Source organism: Bos grunniens, chromosome 2, assembly GCF_055505025.1.
Source record: "Bos grunniens cultivar Pamir isolate PY7600 chromosome 2, Bosgru_T2T1.0, whole genome shotgun sequence".
Taxonomy (NCBI): domain Eukaryota; kingdom Metazoa; phylum Chordata; class Mammalia; order Artiodactyla; family Bovidae; genus Bos; species Bos grunniens.
Window position 1 is genome coordinate 65,330,204 of NC_141166.1, and position 18,741 is coordinate 65,348,944.

The following is an 18,741-nucleotide window of genomic DNA, read 5'->3' on the forward strand; positions in this document are numbered from 1 at the left end:
ATTGAATCGGTGATGCCATCCAACCATCTCATCCTCTGTCATCCCCTTCTCCTCTCACCTTCAATCTTTCCCAGTATCAGGGGTTTTTCAAATGAGTCAGCTCTTTGCATCAGGTGGCCAAAGTGCTGGAGTTTCAGCTCTGGCATCAGTCCTTCCAATGAATATTCAGGACTGATTTCCATTAGGATTGACTGGTTGGATCTCCATGCAGTCCAATGGACTCTCCAGAGTCTTCTCCAACACCACAGTTCAAAAGCATCAATTCTTCAGTGCTCAGCTTTCTTTATAGTCCAACTCTCACATCCATACATGACTACTGGAAAAACCATAGCTTTGATTAGATGGACCTTTGTTGGCAAAGTAATGTCTCTGCTTTGTAATATGCTGTCTAGGTTGGTCATAGGTTTTCTTCCAAGGAGCAGGCGTCTTTTAATTTCATGGCTGCAATCACCATCTGTAGTGATTTTGGAGCCCCCCAAATAAAGTCTGTCACTGTTTCCACTGTTTCCCCATGCCATGAAGTGATGGGACCAGATGCCATGATCTTCGTTTTCTGAATGTTGAGTTCTAAGCCAACTTCTTCATGCTCCTCTTTCACTTTCATCAAGGGACTGTTTAGTTCTTCTTCACTTTCTGCCATAAGTGTGATGTCATCTGCATATCTGAGGTTACTGATATTTCTCCCAGCAATCTTGATTCCAGCTTGTGCTTCATCCAGTCCAGTGTTTCTCATGATGTACTCTGCATGTAAGTTAAATAAGGAGGGTGACAATATACAGCCTTGACGAACTCCTTTCCCTATTTGAAACCAGTCTATTGTTCCGTGTCCAGTTCTAACTGTTGCTTCCTGACCTGCATACAGATTTCTCAAGAGGCAGGTCAAGTCGTTGGTATTCCCATCTCTTTAAGAATTTTCCACAGTTTGTTGTGATCGTTGTGATCCACACAGTAAAAGGCTTTGGTATAGTCAATAAAGCAGATGTTTTTCTGGAACTTTCTTGCTTTTTGGATGATCCGACGGATGTTGGCAATTTGATCTCTGGTTCCTCTGCCTTTTCTAAATCCAGCTTGAACATCTGGAAGTTCATGGTTCACGAACTGAAGCCCGGCTTGGAGAATTTTGAGCATTACTTTACTAGTGTGTGAGATGAGTGCAATTGTGTGGTAGTTTGAGCATTCTTTGGCATCTCAGGCCTCAGACCTGCCCTAAGATAGATCTGCCCAGCCTGCTGGGGCATCCTTGAGCCAGTCCTTGACTAGAGGAGTCCCACAGTTCATCAGAATGGGCCTGTGTGAGTACTGCATGATGATCAATCCCTTCCTGAAGGGAGCCTACAAGAGGCCTGGCTTCAGTGAAAGCATGGTGGTGGATCTAGACAAACAACAGCTGGGACTGTCAGTCAGTTTTGCTTCCAAAGCAGATCTGAGCATCATGGTTGCCACAGTAACTGACAGGCAGAAGGTCGGCCACACCCCAAGGATATAGGCCAAAAGCAGGGATGCCAGGATCTGTCACCTTGATGCAGGGAGAGCGGGGTGGGCCCATGGACCCCTCTGAGTGAGACTGCATACACATCCATATATATATATATATATATATACATATATATATATATATATATATACATATATATATATATATATATAGTGGTAAGTCCTTATATATACTGAATGAATAGTCATTCAAAATTTCACCATTATAGAATTATTTTCTGTTATGAAATTCTGAATTTCAGAAATTTTGCAAATTTCCTTCCAGGTCTTACCATAACTACATTATTGCAATTCTCATGCATATTATACTTCATATGTTTTAAAATATTCAATATTTAGAATATTTCCTCATTTCTACCACAGCTTTCATAATTATGCTTTTCAGTAACTGAAAAATATTCATAATGGATGTACCAAAATTTCCTAACTCACTGTTTTCCAGTATTTCCATTATCCTTATTTTCTTCTGTATTATAGGTAACACTTGCATGTATATCTTTGGACATACATGACTTTAATTTCTGCTGGATTACAGCTCTAGGATAAGCTTCTAGGTTTGAAGTTACTGGATCAAAAGATATAGTTTTGTGATTGTGTCAAATTTTGCTCCATTGCTTTCTAAAAATATTATGTCAGTTACATTATGTGTATGTTATCAATTGCTGCATAAAAATTATCATAAAATGAAGTGGCTTAAAATAACCTACAATTCCTGTCTCACTGTGTCTGTGGGCTGGTGACCCAGGCATGGTTCATCTGTGTCCTCTGCTTCAGGGTATCACAGGCTGCAGGGAAGGTGTCGGCTGAGGCTGGGGTCTCATCTGAGACCTGACTGGGGAGGGATTTTCTCCCAAGTTCACATGTGCTGTCAAGAGTCAGTTCCCTGCGGGCTGTGGGGCTAGGGGCCTTGGTGCTCAGCTGGCTGTGAGTCAGAGGCTGCACTTAGTTCCCTGCCTTGTCGGCCTCTCCAACAAGGTAGGATGCTTCATCGAAGCATGCATCTGAGAAGAGAGCAGTCTGCTGGTAAGATACAAGTCAAAGTCTTGTGTAATAATCACAATTGCCTTATTCTGTTGTATTGAACCAAGAGAAGTAAGGGGAGAAGATGACACAGGCTGAGAACACCAGGAGCAGGGATAACTGGGGGCCATCCTGGAGGCTGCCCCAGGACACATTGCTCCAACTTCACCACAACCTCAACCACCCAGAATGTTCTAGGATTTAGAAATTACCTGTACAGCAGCGGTAAAAGACCATCTCCTATTTTAATGACTTCTTCTCTAGTTGGTGTTTCCCCCAGGGCCACCTGGGGCCTTTGCTTTCAGCTGCTGCCAATTAATTTCCCAAAAGGTGTCAACTGAGAGCCATGTAAGGACATGCCCCCATCCGGGCTCTGAGAGCTGTGAGTGAAGCCCTGTGTGAGGCAGTGTCCCTGAAGGGGTTCCAGCCTCAAGAAACTTCTTATCTGAACAGCAACCCCAAGACCTGAACACCCTACTATCCGTACCCCTAACATTTAGGAACCAATCTTCTCTTAAAGCTTACTAAAAACTGATTCACATTTTGCAAGTTTTACTTTCACTGTCAGGAGAATCCTGTAGGATACATATTAATGTCCCCATTTTACAGATAGGCAACTCAGGATCACAAGTGTGAAGTCACTTGTTCAAGGTCACTCTGACAAAGTGGCAGGAAAGAAAGTGAAAGTGTTAAGTCAGTCATGTTCAATTCTTTGCAACCCGATGGACTGTGGCCCTCCAGGCTCCTCTATCCGTGGGATTCTCCAGACAAGAACACTGGAGTGGGTTGCCATTGCCTTCTCTCAGGGATCTCCCTGACCCAGGGATTGAACCCGGGTCTCCTGCATTGCAAGGGGACTCTTTATCGTCTAAGCCACCAAGGAATTGCTGCCCCCTCTTTGTTCTCTACCTCCTAAGGTACCCTGGTCCTCAGCTGGGGCCTCCTGAGGCTCCATAACACCCCTCCCCTCCTCCCCATCCCCACTGCAGCACTAAACATTACAGCTAGGATGGACCCTTTCCCTTCAGTTAGCTGGAAGGTCTCTCCTAGAAGTTCCAAAAGCCTTGCCTCAGTGACCTTTTATTTCCTGATAAAAGAGGTGAGGCTGGAAAGTTACCTCTAAGTGGCAGGGGAGAAAGGCTATAGAGACCACAGAACATGGTTTTAATCTTTTGGGGATCAACCCCTGAACTGCTTTTACGGGCACAAAATATCACAGAATTTGGGGTCAGCTTCCCCTAAAGCCTCTGAGAAGGGGGTCCCTGGAGCCCTGAGAAGTAATCTGTGCCCTATAGGAAGGGAAGTGACACACCGTGTCCTGGTTTCCCCCATGAAGTCAGCAATCATGGCCAGGCCATGCCCTTGCAAAGTCCCAAGTCAGAAAGGAAGGACAGGGTCACATATGATTCACAATCGCCGTGCCCAGGGCACACAGTAAGCCATACTGTAACTGCTCAGAGATCCTAAGGAGCCAAGCCTCTGTCTGTGGGAGCTTCAGAGTCTTGTTCATTTATTCCCAAATGTGGAGAATCTCAGTCAAGAGTTTTAAGTGGGACACACAACCCTGCCTGTGCAGAAAGTACATTTCAGCAGAGGAGATGCTCAGCCATGGTCACTTAATTACTTAATCACAGTTGGCAGCAAAGGCTAGGAAGAGCACTAAGGTGCAAAGGGTAAAGAATCCACCTGCCAATGCAGGAGATCCAAGAGACACAGGTTCCATCCCTGGGCCAGGAAGATCCCCTGGAGAAGGCAATGGCAACCTACTCCAGTATTCTTGCCTGAAAAAAAGCCCATGGACAGAGGAGCCTGGAGGGCTACAGTCCATGGGGTCTCAAAGAGTTGGACACAACTGAGCAACTGACCACCACACAGGAATGCCTGCAAAGGGTTTTAAGCAAAAGAGAACCCTGTCAGACCTGCGCCCTGAGAACTGGGAGAGGTAGGGAGAATGGTCAGGAAGCCCACATGAGGAACCACCTGGGGAGGCCAGGGCTGGAGCTACCTGTGGTGGCGGGGGCGGGGGCGGGGGGGGTTTGGATGGAGCTGGAGTTGCTGGGCAGGGAGATCACCAGGCTGGGCCCTGGTTTAGCCACAAGGTGGGAAGAAGGGGTAATGGGGAGGATGGCTCAGTCCAGACACGTTCTCAGTCAGAGCTGCCGTGTGCCTGCCGGTACTGCAGCAGGAGAGCTCTGGATGGTAGCAAATGGCAAGGATATGCAGGATGCGGGAATCGGGGGATCGCAGTCAGCCCAGGCTTGGAGTGGGCCACGGGGAGTGTGTATGGAGCCAGAGAACAGCCCTTGAGTGGAAACAAAGTTTGCGATTTGGACTAGGAGCCAAGTTAAGTGGTGTCTCAGGAGGTCACCTCCCCATCCCCATCAGCGCCAGGGCTCTCTTCCCCTCCCATCCGGATGGAGCAGCAGGAACGCCTGGTCTCCTCACAGCTCTTGCAGTACTGAAAGCAACTGACGGCGGGGTGGGACCATCTGTCCGCCTGGTCAAGCCTGTGTCCAATACTGCCCAGGGACCTGGGAGAGGCAGTGCTGTGCCCTCAGAACCATCTGCTGGGCCCCAGGGCAGAGACCCCTAGGATGGCCCAGAATGGGGCCAGAGTGCTGAGCCCAGCTCACCACCATCAAGGACCCAGCAGGAAGACAGGCTAGCCCTGCCTGATCACTCTACCCATGGTCTTCTGGCAGGGACCACCGGCCACTCCTGAGTGGGCCTCCTGGGCTGGTTTTGTGTCCCTCCTGCATGGGGCCTAATTATACCCTCTGCTCTGAGTTACACTGATACCAGGCCTGAATTCTTCACCTCTTCCAGGGAAAACATAATCACCAACAAAAGGAATATATGGGGGCTTCTCTGGTGGTCCAGTGGCTAAGACTCCCTGTTCCCAATGCAGAGGGTCTGGGTTCAATTCCTGGTCGGGTAACTAGATCCTGCATGTGCAACTAAGACCTGGTGTAGCCAAATTAAAAAAAAAGATACATGAATGGCCTGAAAAGATGCTCAACATCACTAATTAGTAGACAAATGCGAATCAACAATACAATGAGATATCACATCAGTCACAATGGCCATCATTAAAAAGTACAAGTAACAAATGCTGCAGAGGATGTGGAGCAAAGGGAACCCTTCTACACTGTAGGTGCAGCTACCATGAAAAACTATACGGGGCGTTCAGTGGTTGGACCTCACCTTCTGGTGCGGGAATGGTGAAGGTTTGATCCCTGGTTGAGGAGTTGGGATCCTACATGCCTTGTGGCTGGGAAACCAAATCAGAGTTAATGTTATAATGAACTGAATAAAGACTTTAAACAACCCAAATGTTCATCAACAGATGAATGGATGAAAGATGTGGTACATATATACAGTAGAATATTTCTCAGCCATAAAAAAAGAATGAAATAATGCTATTTGCAGCAATGGCACCCCACTCCAGTATCTTGCCTGGAAAATCCCATGGATGGAGGAGCCTGGTGGGCTGCAGTCCATGGGGTCGCTAAGAGTTGGACACGACTGAGCGACTTCACTTTCACTTTTCACTTTCATGCATTGGAGAAGGAAATGGCAACCCACTCCAGTGTTCTTGCCTGGAGAATCCCAGGGATGGGGGAGCCTGGTGGGCTGTCATCTATGGGGTTGCACAGAGTCGGACACGACTGAAGTGACTTAGTAGCAGCAGCAGCAACATGGATGCAACTAGAGATTATCATAGTAAGTGAAGTAAGTCAGAAAGAGAAAGACAAACACCAAATGATATCATTACTTATAAGTGGAATCTAAGACATGATGCAAATTAACTTATCTACAAAACAGAAACAGACTCACAGACATAGAGTATAGACTTGTAGTTGCCAAGGGTGAGGGGGTGGGACATGGATGGAGTGGGAGTTTGAGATTAGCAGATGCAAACTAGTACATAGAGAACAGACAAACAAGGTCCTTCTGTGTAACACAGAACACTATATTCAATATCCTATAATAAACCATAATGGAAAAGAATATGACAAAGATACATACATATTTGTATAACTGAGTCACTTTGTTGTACAGCAGAAAATAATACAACATTGTAAATCAACTATACTTCAATAAAATAAAACAAAACTAAAAGAATACAGGAATGACCAAGGGAACCTGGCTTACTCATCACAATTCTTCTCATCTTCCCTGCTGAGGTCTCCTGTCCAAGCATCAAAAGTGGGGGGGGTCTGTCTATCCAGCTAAGTCTGGAGGGAAACAAGCCTGGCAAGGCTGCAGCTTCCCCTGGTCCTGAGTGGGACACCAGGCCTGGCCCATTGCCCAGTGGAACCCCTCTGCTTTCCTCACCACCCTTTGGCCCCATTCCCATCTCCCTTCATGGTCCCTACCCTCCCTTTCCTCTGCAAGCACTTACCTGCTCTGTCCTGACTGCAGGGCCTCAGCTTTGCAGGCCTGCTCCTTCCTCTCCATCGGGCAGAATTCCTAGCAGGAGGTCCCGCCAGGTTCCAGCAATACCTTCTCTCTCCTTCAGGCCCAGGGGCTCTCCTGGGGCCCTGCAAGACTGTTGGGCACCCAGCCCTCTTTGAGCTGCCATCTGCACTGGATACACCTCTTTTAAAGCCCCACGGGGAGCTCTGTCTCCCAGCTCCTGGGCCCATAAGGGCTTCTCATCTGGGCCTCTCAGAACCTTTAACCTCTACCACAGGAGGAGACTGGGATTTGACCACCAGGCAAATTATGCAGTGATTCCTCACTGTAACAAAGTGGCTGCATCGCGCAAACACCTCTGGTGGTGAGATGCAGTCTGACTCTTTTAGCCCCCTGTAATCAAACAGCAAGGAAGACAGCCTTCTGTTTATTTAGGCGCTGGCACCCAGGCCCTCCTGTAATGACCTCACACAACCCCACAGGCCTGCCAGGGAGTTTACATCAGCCCCGATTTACAGTAGAGGAACCAAGGCTCAGATTCATAAAGGGATGTGTCCGAGGTGACTTAGGTCATAGGTGGTGGGCTGGGGTAGGAACTGGGCTGTTAAACCCCAAAGCCTGCAAGTCTGCTGACACTGAGCTGTGGGCTTGCCTGAGTCCACGGCGAGTGGCACCTGCCTGGGCTGGAACCGTCTGGGCCACAAGGCCCTCAGGAGCTGCCGGGGCCAAGCGCTGCCCGCCACATCTGCAGCACCGAGTCCCGGCGGGCCGTGTAGGGTAGGTGTTTGATGCGGAACCAGTGTCTGGGAATGACATTCCCGCTGGGCGTGTAGAGTTTCTTCCCCCGCTGGCCCAGCAGACTGCGAAGGGCCAGGTTGCCCGACAAAACCTTCTCGTAGAATTCCACGCCGCCCCGGGCATAGGCTACAGACAGGGAGGCCGTGCGGCGGTCCAGCCAGGCTTCCAGGGCGTGAGTGAGAGAGTCGGTGGAGAAGGCATAGGCCACGAAGCCCGCCACTGCCACCACCAAGTTGAAGGCGGCCCGCAAGCTCATGGGGCCTCCGTACAGCCCCAAGGCGTGCTTGGCCCCCACACCCAGCGCCCAGGTGCCTGCCAGGCAGGCTGGGGCTGGCAGGGCCTGCAGGGCGGCTGCCCCACTCTCCAGGTACACCACCTCCTTGGCCAAGGCGAACTTCTGGGCATCGTGAGACAGGGTCAGGGCATCTCTCAGCCGGGTACCTGCTGGGCTCCGCCAGTCCACTCGCTGCCCGTGGACAACTACAGGCTGGTCAGTGTTGGTCACTGGGCCACCCAGGAAGCTGGCGGGGATGCCTACGACGGCCCCACCAGGGAGTCTCGGGAAGCCGGCGCTCACAGGCTGGAAGGTGAAGGTGGTAAAGGCCTCAAAGTGGTGGCCTGAGGGGACGCCAATGTCCTGCTGCACCTCCTGGAAGAGCCTCTCCAGTTCTGGGGACAGAGGCGCTGGCTGGCCCTGAGGCCAGTACTGGTACAGCCACTGGACCACAGGATCCGGGAAGAGGTGGTACGAGATCTGGGCCCCAAACAGGCCTGCACAGGAGCCCACCAACAGGCCTGTCCTGTGTCTCTGCACGAACACTGTGGCCCGCCACAGGGGACCTGCCATGAGGGCTGCCACCGCTGTAACCTGGGCCAAGAGAAAGAGAAGTAAGCCAACAACTGCTGGGGTCGGCCTGCAGACCAAACACCCCGGGGCCACATCCTCTTAAACCGATGCAATACGCACAGTAGCCAAGAACCGGCCCCAGCTCTGTCTCTGCGTTACCACTTACCAAATGCGCATGTGACAAGGGCCCACCAGGAGGGTGTCTGTGCTGAGTAAATAAACACACATGAAACAATCAGTGTCTGGCAAAGAGCAGACACCCCTTGGCCAAGGTGAACTTCTGGGCATCGTGAGACAGGGGTCAGGGCATCTCTCAGCTGGGAGCCTGCTGAGCTCTGCCAGTCCACTCGCTGCCCACAGACAACCATGGGCCTGTCAGTGCTGGTCACTGGGCAACCCAGGAAGCTGAGGGGGATGCACGACGGCCCTGCCATGGAGTCTCGGGAAGCCGTGGAATGGCTGTAACTACAACTTTGATCCCCACGGCTAGCCACGGCCCCAAGCAACCCACCTCTCACTCCACTGCCATACGGAACATGAGCACTGATTTATACATGAAACACATGCTCAGCTTATTCCGTCCTTACTATATGCCCGACACAGTTCTGAGAGCTTTACACATATTATATAACAATTTAATCCTCACAACTCTGTGACGTTATCATTATGATGTCCCTATTTTAAAGCGGTGAATGCTGAAGCACAGATAGGCCTCAACCAGTAACGTGGCAGAGCTATGGGCAGAACTACGTCCCTCCAAATTCCTATGGTGAAGTCCTAACTTCCAGGAGGAGGAATGTGACTGTACTTAGAGATAGCATCTTTAAAGAGGTAATTAAGTTAAAGCGAGGTCATTAGGATAGTCCCTAATCCAATCCAGAGTGGGACATTAAGACACAGACACAGAAGGACTACGAGGATGCAAGCTAGAAGGTGGCCATCTACAAGCCAGTAGGAGAGGCCTCAGAAGAGAAACCAGCCCTGCCGACACCTTGATCTTGGACCTCGGGCCTCCAGAATTCCAAGAAAACACATTTCTGCCACCCAGTTCTTGTCCCTACAGCTCTAGCAGACAAATACAGGCCCGGTATTTGAACACAAGTGTCCACAGCAAATTTTTCACTATAGATTATTTTTGATGATAAATTATAAACACGCATGAAAGTGGAAAAAATAGTATATTATAAACTAACTTCAATCTGTCAAGTCATGGCTAACTTTGTTTCATCTCTACTCAAACGCATAATCCCCTCCAGCTAGTTTATTTCCAAACACAGTAGGGCCATACTATTATTTCATCCTAAAATATTTCAGTAAAATTCACAATTTAGCTTCAGCTGAAGCTTACTGTCTTCCTGTCTCTAAAGTGTTTAATTAGCAAACAAACTGCTGCAAACAAGAAGGCAGCATATTCCTTAAGAGTCACGTCACTGTGCCTTTTCACTAAGGAGGCAACCAAAGCCAGGACAGGAAGAGTCCAAACGTATGTCCTAACTCCCCTAGGACCCCTAGCACCAAGGCCGCGCGCCCCAGGGAGGCGTGGGAGGGGGTGCCGCGCATCTCGCAGGCGGCTGGGCGAAGGACCCTCGCTCCACGCCGCATCTCCTGGCTACGCCCACGGCTGGAACACACAGCGAAAAGAGCCCGCTGGGGTCCGCTTGTTTACCCGCCCCATTCCGCAGGCTCACCTCCTTCTCCGCCGAAGCCAGGTACGCCGAGCACGTGGGCCGGGCGGGGCCAGGCGCAAAGCACGCCGGCCGGTTCTGGGGGCGGAGACAAAGGGGCGGGCCCCTAGGGGGCGGGGCTGAAATAGCAATACACGCCAGCCGGCTTCAGGGGCGGGGCTCCGGGGGCGGAGACGAAGGGGGCGGGAAACTCGGGGGAGGAGCGCAGGGCGGGACCCTGGCTGCTCGGCTAGAGCCGAGTCTCAGATAGTGAACGCCCTTGGGGGGCTCTGGCTGCGGGCTCAGTTTCTTTCCACCAAGGCTGTCTGGGCCGTCCCTGTGTAGCATTGGAGAGACCAGCGTCAGGGCGTGGGTCAGGAGGCCTCTGGCGGACCTTCTGTCGGAGCCTACGCCCCGTCCTACTGCCAGGTCCCATCCTTTCTCGTCGCGAAGCGCTCTGTGCTAGCGGGTCCTCTGCCCCAGCTCGTCCCAAGTGATCCACACTGTACAGTCCGCGAAGCGGCGTCACACCTGTCAGCTCACTTTCCCAGCTGCTGTGCGAGGATTAGGGGTCAGCCTGCCTGGGCCCAGGCCATTCCTTTACGCGCTGTCTGTGGCTGCTTTCCCTTAGAAGGGCAGAGGGGAGTAGCCAGGACAGAGACAGTCTGTCCAGAGCCTAAAACACTATCTGGCCACTTGCAGAAGAGGTCTGTAGACCCTGAAGTACAGGTGAAGTTGTGGGGAATTTGCCGGTGATGGACCAAGCTTTGTAAAGTCACAGTGAAGCCTGAGAAGCCTGCAAGGGGTGGGTGATTCGGCCTAGGTTAGAGGATGAACAGGATATGAATATAGGGATAAGCATCCATGATGGATAAAAGGGCATCTGATGGTTGCTTTTTTTTTTTTCCATTGTGGTGGTGTACACATGATATTTACCATCTTGACCATTTTATAGCACATAGTACAGTAGTAGTACAACCGTCACCACTGTCCACCTCCATAGCTCTTCATCTTGTAAAGCTGAAGCTCTGTATCCATCAGACAATAACTTCCATTCCTCTTCCCTCTGCTCTCTGGCATCCACCATTCTACATTCTGTCTCTATATTTCAATCACTAAGTATCTCCTGTAAATGGAATCAGAACTTCCTTCTTTCTAAGGCTAAATAATGTTGCACCATATGAATATGGCAGGTTTTGCTTATCCATTCACCTGTTGATGGGCACTTGGGTTGCTTCTGCATTTTTGCTATTATGATCTTGCTACTGTGAACATGAGTGTGCAAATATCTCTTCAAGACCCTGCTTTCAATTCTTTTGGGTGTATACACAGAAGTAGAACTGTTGTATAATATGTTCATTTCATTTTTAAAGTTTTTGAGGATCTGGTATCCTGTTTTCGACAGAGGCTGTACTGTTTTACATTCCTGCCAACAGTGCTCAAGCGTTGCAATTTCTTTACATCTTTATCAATGTGTGTTATTTTCTGTTTTTTTAATAGTAGTCATTCTAGTATGTGTATGTGGTGGTATCTTGTAGTTTTGATATACTTTTCCCTAGTGATTAGCGATTTTGAGCACCTTTTCATACGCTCCTTGGACATCTGTATGTTTTATTTGGAGAAATGTCTATTCAAAACCTTTGTCCATTTTTTAATTGGGTTGGGTTTTGTGTGTGTGGTTGAGTTTTAGGAGTTGTCAGTATACTTTAGATGTTAATCCCTTATCAGATATGTGATACAAATATTTTCACCCATTCTGTGGGTTGCCTTTTAAATATGAGGATATTGTCTTTTGATGCACAACATTTTAAATTTTCATAAATTCCAAATCTCCTATTTCTGTTTTGTTGCCCATGCCTTTTGTGTCATATCCAAAAAATTATTGCCAGAGCTAGTGTCATGAAGTTTTTGCCCTACGTTTCCTTCTAAGAGTTGTATAATTTTGGTCTTTGATCCATTTTGAGTTAGTTTTTTTTTTTTTTTTTGAGTTAGTTTTTGAATTTGCTGTTAGGTAAGGATCCATGTGGATAGACAGTTTTCTCAGCAACACTTGCTGAAAAGACTTTTGTCCCCCATTGAGTAGTCTTCATACCTTTATCAAAAATCATTTGATCATATATGCCAGGGTTTATTTCTGGACTCTTTATTCTGTTCCATTATTATATGTGCTAAGTCACTTCAGTCATGTCGGACTCTTTGCAACCCCATGGACTGTAGCCCGCCAGGCTCCTCTGTCCTTGGACCTCTCCAGGCAAAAATACTAGAGTGGGTAGCCATTCCTTTCCCCAGGCGATCTTCCCAACCCAGATATTGAAGCCAGGTCTCCTACATCACAGGCGGATTCTTTACTGGAAAGCCACCAGGAAAGCCCTCCATTGATTTTTGTGTATGTCTTTATGCCTGCACTCACACCATTTTGACACTGTAGCTTTTTAGTAAGTTTTGAAATGAGGGAGTATGAATCCTTCAGCTTAGTTCTTTTTTCAAGATCATTTTTTGTATTCAGGGTCCCTTGAAATTCCATATGAATTTTAGGATGGATTTTTCTATTTCTGCAAAAAATATCATTGGGACTTTGATAGGGATTGCTTTGAATCTTTAGATTGCTTTGGGTAGTTCTGCCATCTTAATAATATTAAGTCTTACACTTCATGAACATGGGATGTATTTCCATTTATTTATGTCTTCTTTGATTTCTTTCAGCAATGTTTTGTAGTTTTCAGTGTATAAGTCTTTCACCTCTTTGGTTAAGGTCATTCCTAAGCATTTTATCCTTTTCGTTGCCATTGTAAATGGAATTGCTATCATCATTTCCTTTTCAGATTGTTTATTGTTAGTGTATAGCAGCTGACTTTTGTGTGTTGACTTTGTATCCTGCTAGTTTGCTGAATTCATTTATTAGCTCTAACAGGTTTTTGTGCAATGTTTAGGGCTTTTTAAACGTAATTTTGTATCATCTATGAACGGAGATAATTTTACTTCTTCCTTTCCAATTTGGATGCCTTTTATTTCTTTTCCTTGCCTAATCTGGCTAGATCTAGGACTATGTTGAATAGAACTGGTGAAAGTAGGCATTCTTGTCTTGTTCCTGATCTTAGAGAAAAAGCTTTCAGTCTTTCACCATTGACTAGGATGTTTGCTGTGGATTTTTCATATATAGCTTTTATTATGTTGAGGCAGTTTCCTTCCATTCCTAGTTTGTTGAGTGTTTATTCATGAAAAGGTGTTGAACTTTTCAAACGCTTTCCCTGCATCAGTTGAGTTGATCATGTGGTTTCTGTTCTTTATTCTGTTGTGGTATATTATATTGATTGATTTTCATATGTTGAACCATCTTTGTATTGTAGGAATGAATCCCACTTTGTCACGATGTATAATCTCTTCGATATGCTGCTGAATTCCTATTTTGTTGAGAATGTTTGCATTAATGTTCATAAGGGCTATTGGCCTGAAATTTGCTTTTCTTGTAGGGTCTTTATCCAGAGAAGGCAATGGCAACCCACTCCAGTACTCTTGCCTGGAAAATCCATGGACGGAGGAGCCTGGTAGGCTGTGTCCCATGGGGTTGTGAACAGTCAGACACGACTGAGCAACTTCACTTTCACTTTTCACTTTCATGCATTGGAGAAGGAAATGGCAACCCATTCCAGTGTTCTTGCCTGGAGAATCCCAGGGACGAGGGAGCCTGGTGGGCTGCTGTCTTTGGGGTCGCACAGAGTCGGACACAACTGAAGCCTCTTAGCAGCAGCAGCAGTGTCTTAATCTGACTTTGGTATCAGAGTGACGCTGGCTATAGAATGAATCAGGAGGAATTCCTTCCTCTTCAATTTTTTGGAAAAGTTTGAGAAGGATTGGCATTAGTTCTTCTTTAAATATTTAGCAATCTTCACCAGTAAAGCCATTGGCTTCAGGACTTCTCCTGGTTGGGAGACTTTTGAATACTGATTCTATCTCCTCACTTGTCATAGGGCTTTCAGATTTTCTATTTCTTCCTAAAATGTTTTCTGAGGAGGCTTTTGGGCATGAAAGGAATACTTAAGAGTTACTTATGCTTTAATTACTATCAATTACTATTTAATTACTATTGATAAGGATCAAGTTTAAATATCTCATATCTCTTAAGCCTAAAACCTCAATTTACAAATATTGTTATCTTATTAATAAATTCAATGATCTTTGTATAAAAAGAAGATTTTGTTTCTACCTGTTCTTTTTTTTTTTCTACCTGTTCTTTGGTTAACTGTCAATTAACCATGGGCTTTATAATTAAATCTTCCTTAATCTTACCATAGCACTTCTGTACTTAATTGGTCAAATTCTCTTGGACATCTCAAACTATACTTTCAACTTTAGCTGGTTCTCTTAAATATAACAATATCCAACCCCTGCCAAGTAGTCTTATTCCCAAATCAAATCTTATAAGCAAAATATTCTTAACCACTAAGCAACTCTTATAAATCTAATAAAACAGACACAGAAATGTAACAGATCCTCTAACCTGTTTTAAACATCTTAAATGAAGTACATATAAAACAGAGAAATAAAACTTGTTATTACAGATAACCTACCCAGCACAGAAGTGTCAACTTAGGTAGATTCTTTTATTCATCTTGACATTTCAAATGTATTCCCCTAATCCTGGAGCACAGAACCACCCTCATGGGCCACTTTACCCTGGGATACTGTGGACTGAACTCTTGGTGGGATCTTGCCCAGGACAGGGGTCCAGAACAACAAAGGTCCAGGTTGATTTGTCACGAGTTGGCATTTATTTACAGAGATAATTGGACTTCTCAAGCCTATGTCTTTTTTGTCATAGTAAAATCCTCCACAATTTTTCATTGCTTGAGTAGAGCTGATACGATTCTGCATCTCCTACCAGGAATGCGATGAATATTTTAGCTATTTGATTTGTAATGATGAAATTTTGATGTTGACTAGAACTTCAGTGCAGTATACTCATCATTTGGCTTCATCAACATACTGTAAGTATCATTAAAATCTTGTACGTGCCTTTTCCCCTTCCCCCTTTCTTTCCCCTAGCATGTCTCATATGGCTCTGCAGAGAGCTACTGCTTTCTTTCTAGTGCCAAAACTGTCACAACTTGCTCAGCGGGAGCTCCTTTCAACTGGCTCCTTTATCCTTTCAAATTGTCCTGGATCACTTTGAAAGCATACTTTCTTTCTGGCAACAAATGCATGCTCCAGGAACATCTTAATTATCCTTGTGCTGAGATATAGAATCAGATACGTTCCAAGGTTTTTTGCTTCCTCTTAGGGAATGGTACTAGAGACCAAACTCTAAGAGCTTTGGGCATATGTCAGACCACGCTACTTGGCCCTGGGAGTGGACAGTGGCTCAGTGGCCATTTCAGAGGCAGACCCCTAAAAGATGTATTTTAAAAATGTCATTGAATCATATCATTTTTTTCTTTTTGGCCCCACAGGATCTGGGATTCTCCTGAGCCAGGGATGAGAACACTTGTCCCCTGGATTGGAAGCATGGAGTCTTACCCACTGGACCCCACCACCACCAGGGAAGTCCCTGGAATTATACCATTTTAAATTTAACTACAGTTTGACTACTTAAACAGACCTTGTTCTAATATAAAATATGTTTTGTCTTTTATACTAGTTTCCCTATTGCCACAAATACTAACTTTAATGAGCATGCCATCTATTATAATACTGGTATTATAATTTGGTATAATACCAAATTAGACCCTGGGCCCCTTGCCTTGGCTGCTCTGCACAGCCCCCTCTTGCTTCCCAGATCCTATATTTCCACCAATAATAATAATTTCTCTCATTCCTTGATATCTTTTTTGACATCAGAAGCTGGTGATGACTATAGTGTGAACAGTGAGTAGTATCAGCTCATTTACAAATAAATGAAAGATTTTTTTTCCAATAATTGCTACCAGCTGCACTCTTCAAACCATCTGATTTCCTGTTTATTAGTAGGCCCCCCCTAAGGATGCACAGTCTGAGTCTATAATTTGTCAGTCAATATTGGTTACTTAGACAATATCACTTTGGTTAAGACTCAGTTTCATTGTTTTGAAACTTCAGTCTCATCTCTCACCCAAAACTGCCCTGACCACATCAGCACCCTCCCCCAGTAGAGACTAGCTGTTTGGCTCCACCGGCTGGGGTGGAGGGTGGGAGCCTGCAGTCTGGTTCATAGCTCTTCTCCTGGGGATTCTACATCTGGTAGGAAGCACAGAAAGAGGAAGAACGATGTTTCCGTCTACGACGGTTCACTGGTGGCCCTCCTTCCTGTAGTTCATGACGTGAACAACTGAGGATGGTAGTAACCAGCGTCCTGCCTCCTTTCACCTTTCGGTTAATCCAGCTTGACTTCTGGTGCCGGCTGAGGTAAACCGCATGGCGGAGTAGGAGCTTAGTCTTGGTAAGTCCTCTAGACTTAGCATCCACGGAAAGGTGGGAAACCGGTTTAGTTAAAGGTCCAGAGTTATTGGCTGGAAGTTACAGGAGAGGCCCTGGGTATCCTGTTTAGGCTTGTAGTTCAGATGCTTCAGCCTGACGCTGAGCGGGGAGCTTTGGAAGGAGGGTTTGGGGAGCAGCAGAACCACTGGTTGCCCTAAGGGTGGCCAATCGAGCTCCAGGCAGTGGGGACCTGAAAAGTAGCCTGTCCTTAGGCTCGGGTCAACTCTACCATTGGGGAGAGTGATCGCATAAAAAAGGGCCCACTTGTTATGGCCTCTAGTGGGTGAGATACTGCACTGGACCTGGGAAGGGCATGTGTGTGCATGTGTGTGCCTATGTGTGTATGTGTGTGTGCACAAGGGCTTGCACTGTTCATTACTGGGGGCGTAAGTATGGTGTGTCAGTCTTCAGGCTCTTTCCCGTGACTTGCTTCCTCTCAAGTCTTTTCACAACAGCTTTAACAAACTTCCTGCAAAAAGAGTATCTGAAAAGAAAGTTTTGCTGAAGACCCCGCTGTTGGGGAAGATGCCTTGGCTGAATCCTGTGATCTGATTCATCTCTTTGGTGGTAAAACACAGACACCCTCTTTAAGGAAAGGAAGGGCTGTTGTGAGGCAGGGCCCTGGTACCAGGCTGGCTGGGAACCTTGCCACTCAGGGACTACAGAGGGGCTGTCACAGGTGAGAAGACAGTAAGGAGACACTGGCCAACTATGCTGAGCCAGTTTTTTTTTTTTTTTTTGTAATTTTTAAAAGTTGATATGTTAGTGAAGTAAGCCAGAAGGAAAAACACCAATACAGTATGCTAACGCATATATATGGAATTTAGAAAGATGGTAACGGTAACCCTGTATACGAGACAGCAAAAGAGACACAGATGTATAGAACAGTCTTTTGGACTCTGTAGGAGAGGAAGAGGGTGGGATGATTTGGGAGAATGGCATTGAAACATGTATAATGTCATATAAGAAACGAATCGCCAGTCCAGGTTCGATGCAGGATACAGGATGCTTGGGGCTGGTGTACTGGGATGACCCAGAGGGATGGTACGGGGAGGGAGGTGGGATGGGGGTTCAGGATGGGGAACACGTGTACACCCGTGGAGGATTCATGTTGATGTATGGCAAAACCAATACAATATTGTAAAGTAAAAAAATAAAAATACTTCTGTTATAAAAAATTAGAATAAAAACTACCTTGCGCTGTCAAAAAAAATAATAAAAGTTGATATGTTGCATTTTCATTTTTTTATTCAGTTCAAGAAATTTTCTTTTATTTATTTTTTGGCCACGAGCCATATGTGCTGAACCATATTCCCTGAGCAGGAATTGAACTCGCACTCCCTGCAGTGGTAGTACAGTCTTAACCACTGACTGCCAGGGAAGTCCCCAGCCAGTTTTAATTTCCTGTTTTTGATGATTGTCCCACAGTAGATGTCAACATCGGGGAAGCTGGGTACTATATATGTGAGCTCACTGTTTTAGTTTTGCAAGTTTTCCTTAAGTCTAAAATTATTTCAAAATGAAAAAACTTTTAAAATTCCTGCTGCTTCAGTCTTGCCGTGCAAGTTGCAGAAGCTCAGATTTTTCAACTACTGTTTAATAATAGGTACCCTTTTCAAGTTTCCTAAAGTCATTCTCACAGCCCTACAGGCAGTGAGCACTGGAGCCCAGTCTTACAAGTTCAGAGATGTTAAGGGAGCCACGTGGTTAGTAAGAGGAGGACCAGCATCCACCCACAACCAGACAGCCACTGGCCACAAGCCAGCGGTCCCCACTGCCCTATAGAGAGCCGAGAGCGGGGGCAGAGGAAAGCTAGAAGCAGAACCCAGAGAAGCGAGGGCTTGGAGCCCCCGGAAGAGGAATTTAGACTTTATCCTGGAGGCCAGTGGTTCTCACTCCTGGCTGCACATTAGGTTCACCTGGAGAGCTTTAAAGATTATTACTGCTTGGGTCCGACCCCAGACAACCTGATTCAGCTGTTTTTTAATTTTTATTGGAGTATAATTGATTAACAATGTTGTGTTTCAGGCGCACAGCAAAGTGATTCAG

General features: G+C 46.5%; 1 protein-coding gene across 2 annotated transcripts; it reads right to left on the reverse strand.

Moving 5' to 3' along the window:
- Positions 1 to 7,347: 7,347 nt before the first annotated feature.
- On the reverse strand, positions 7,348 to 10,300 carry TMEM177 (transmembrane protein 177). Of its 2 annotated transcripts, none has more exons than XM_086349657.1 (2): positions 10,267 to 10,300; positions 7,348 to 8,599 (listed from the first exon to the last, which is right to left on the reverse strand). In XM_086349657.1, exon 2 carries the CDS (start codon positions 8,576 to 8,578, stop codon positions 7,643 to 7,645), a length of 936 nt encoding a protein of 311 aa, XP_086205783.1. In that variant the 5' UTR covers positions 8,579 to 8,599; positions 10,267 to 10,300; the 3' UTR covers positions 7,348 to 7,642. The 2 variants fall into 2 exon arrangements, with proteins under 2 accessions (XP_086205783.1, XP_086205791.1); XM_086349665.1 differs by lacking the exon at positions 10,267 to 10,300 and adding an exon at positions 8,745 to 8,782.
- Positions 10,301 to 18,741: the final 8,441 nt, after the last annotated feature.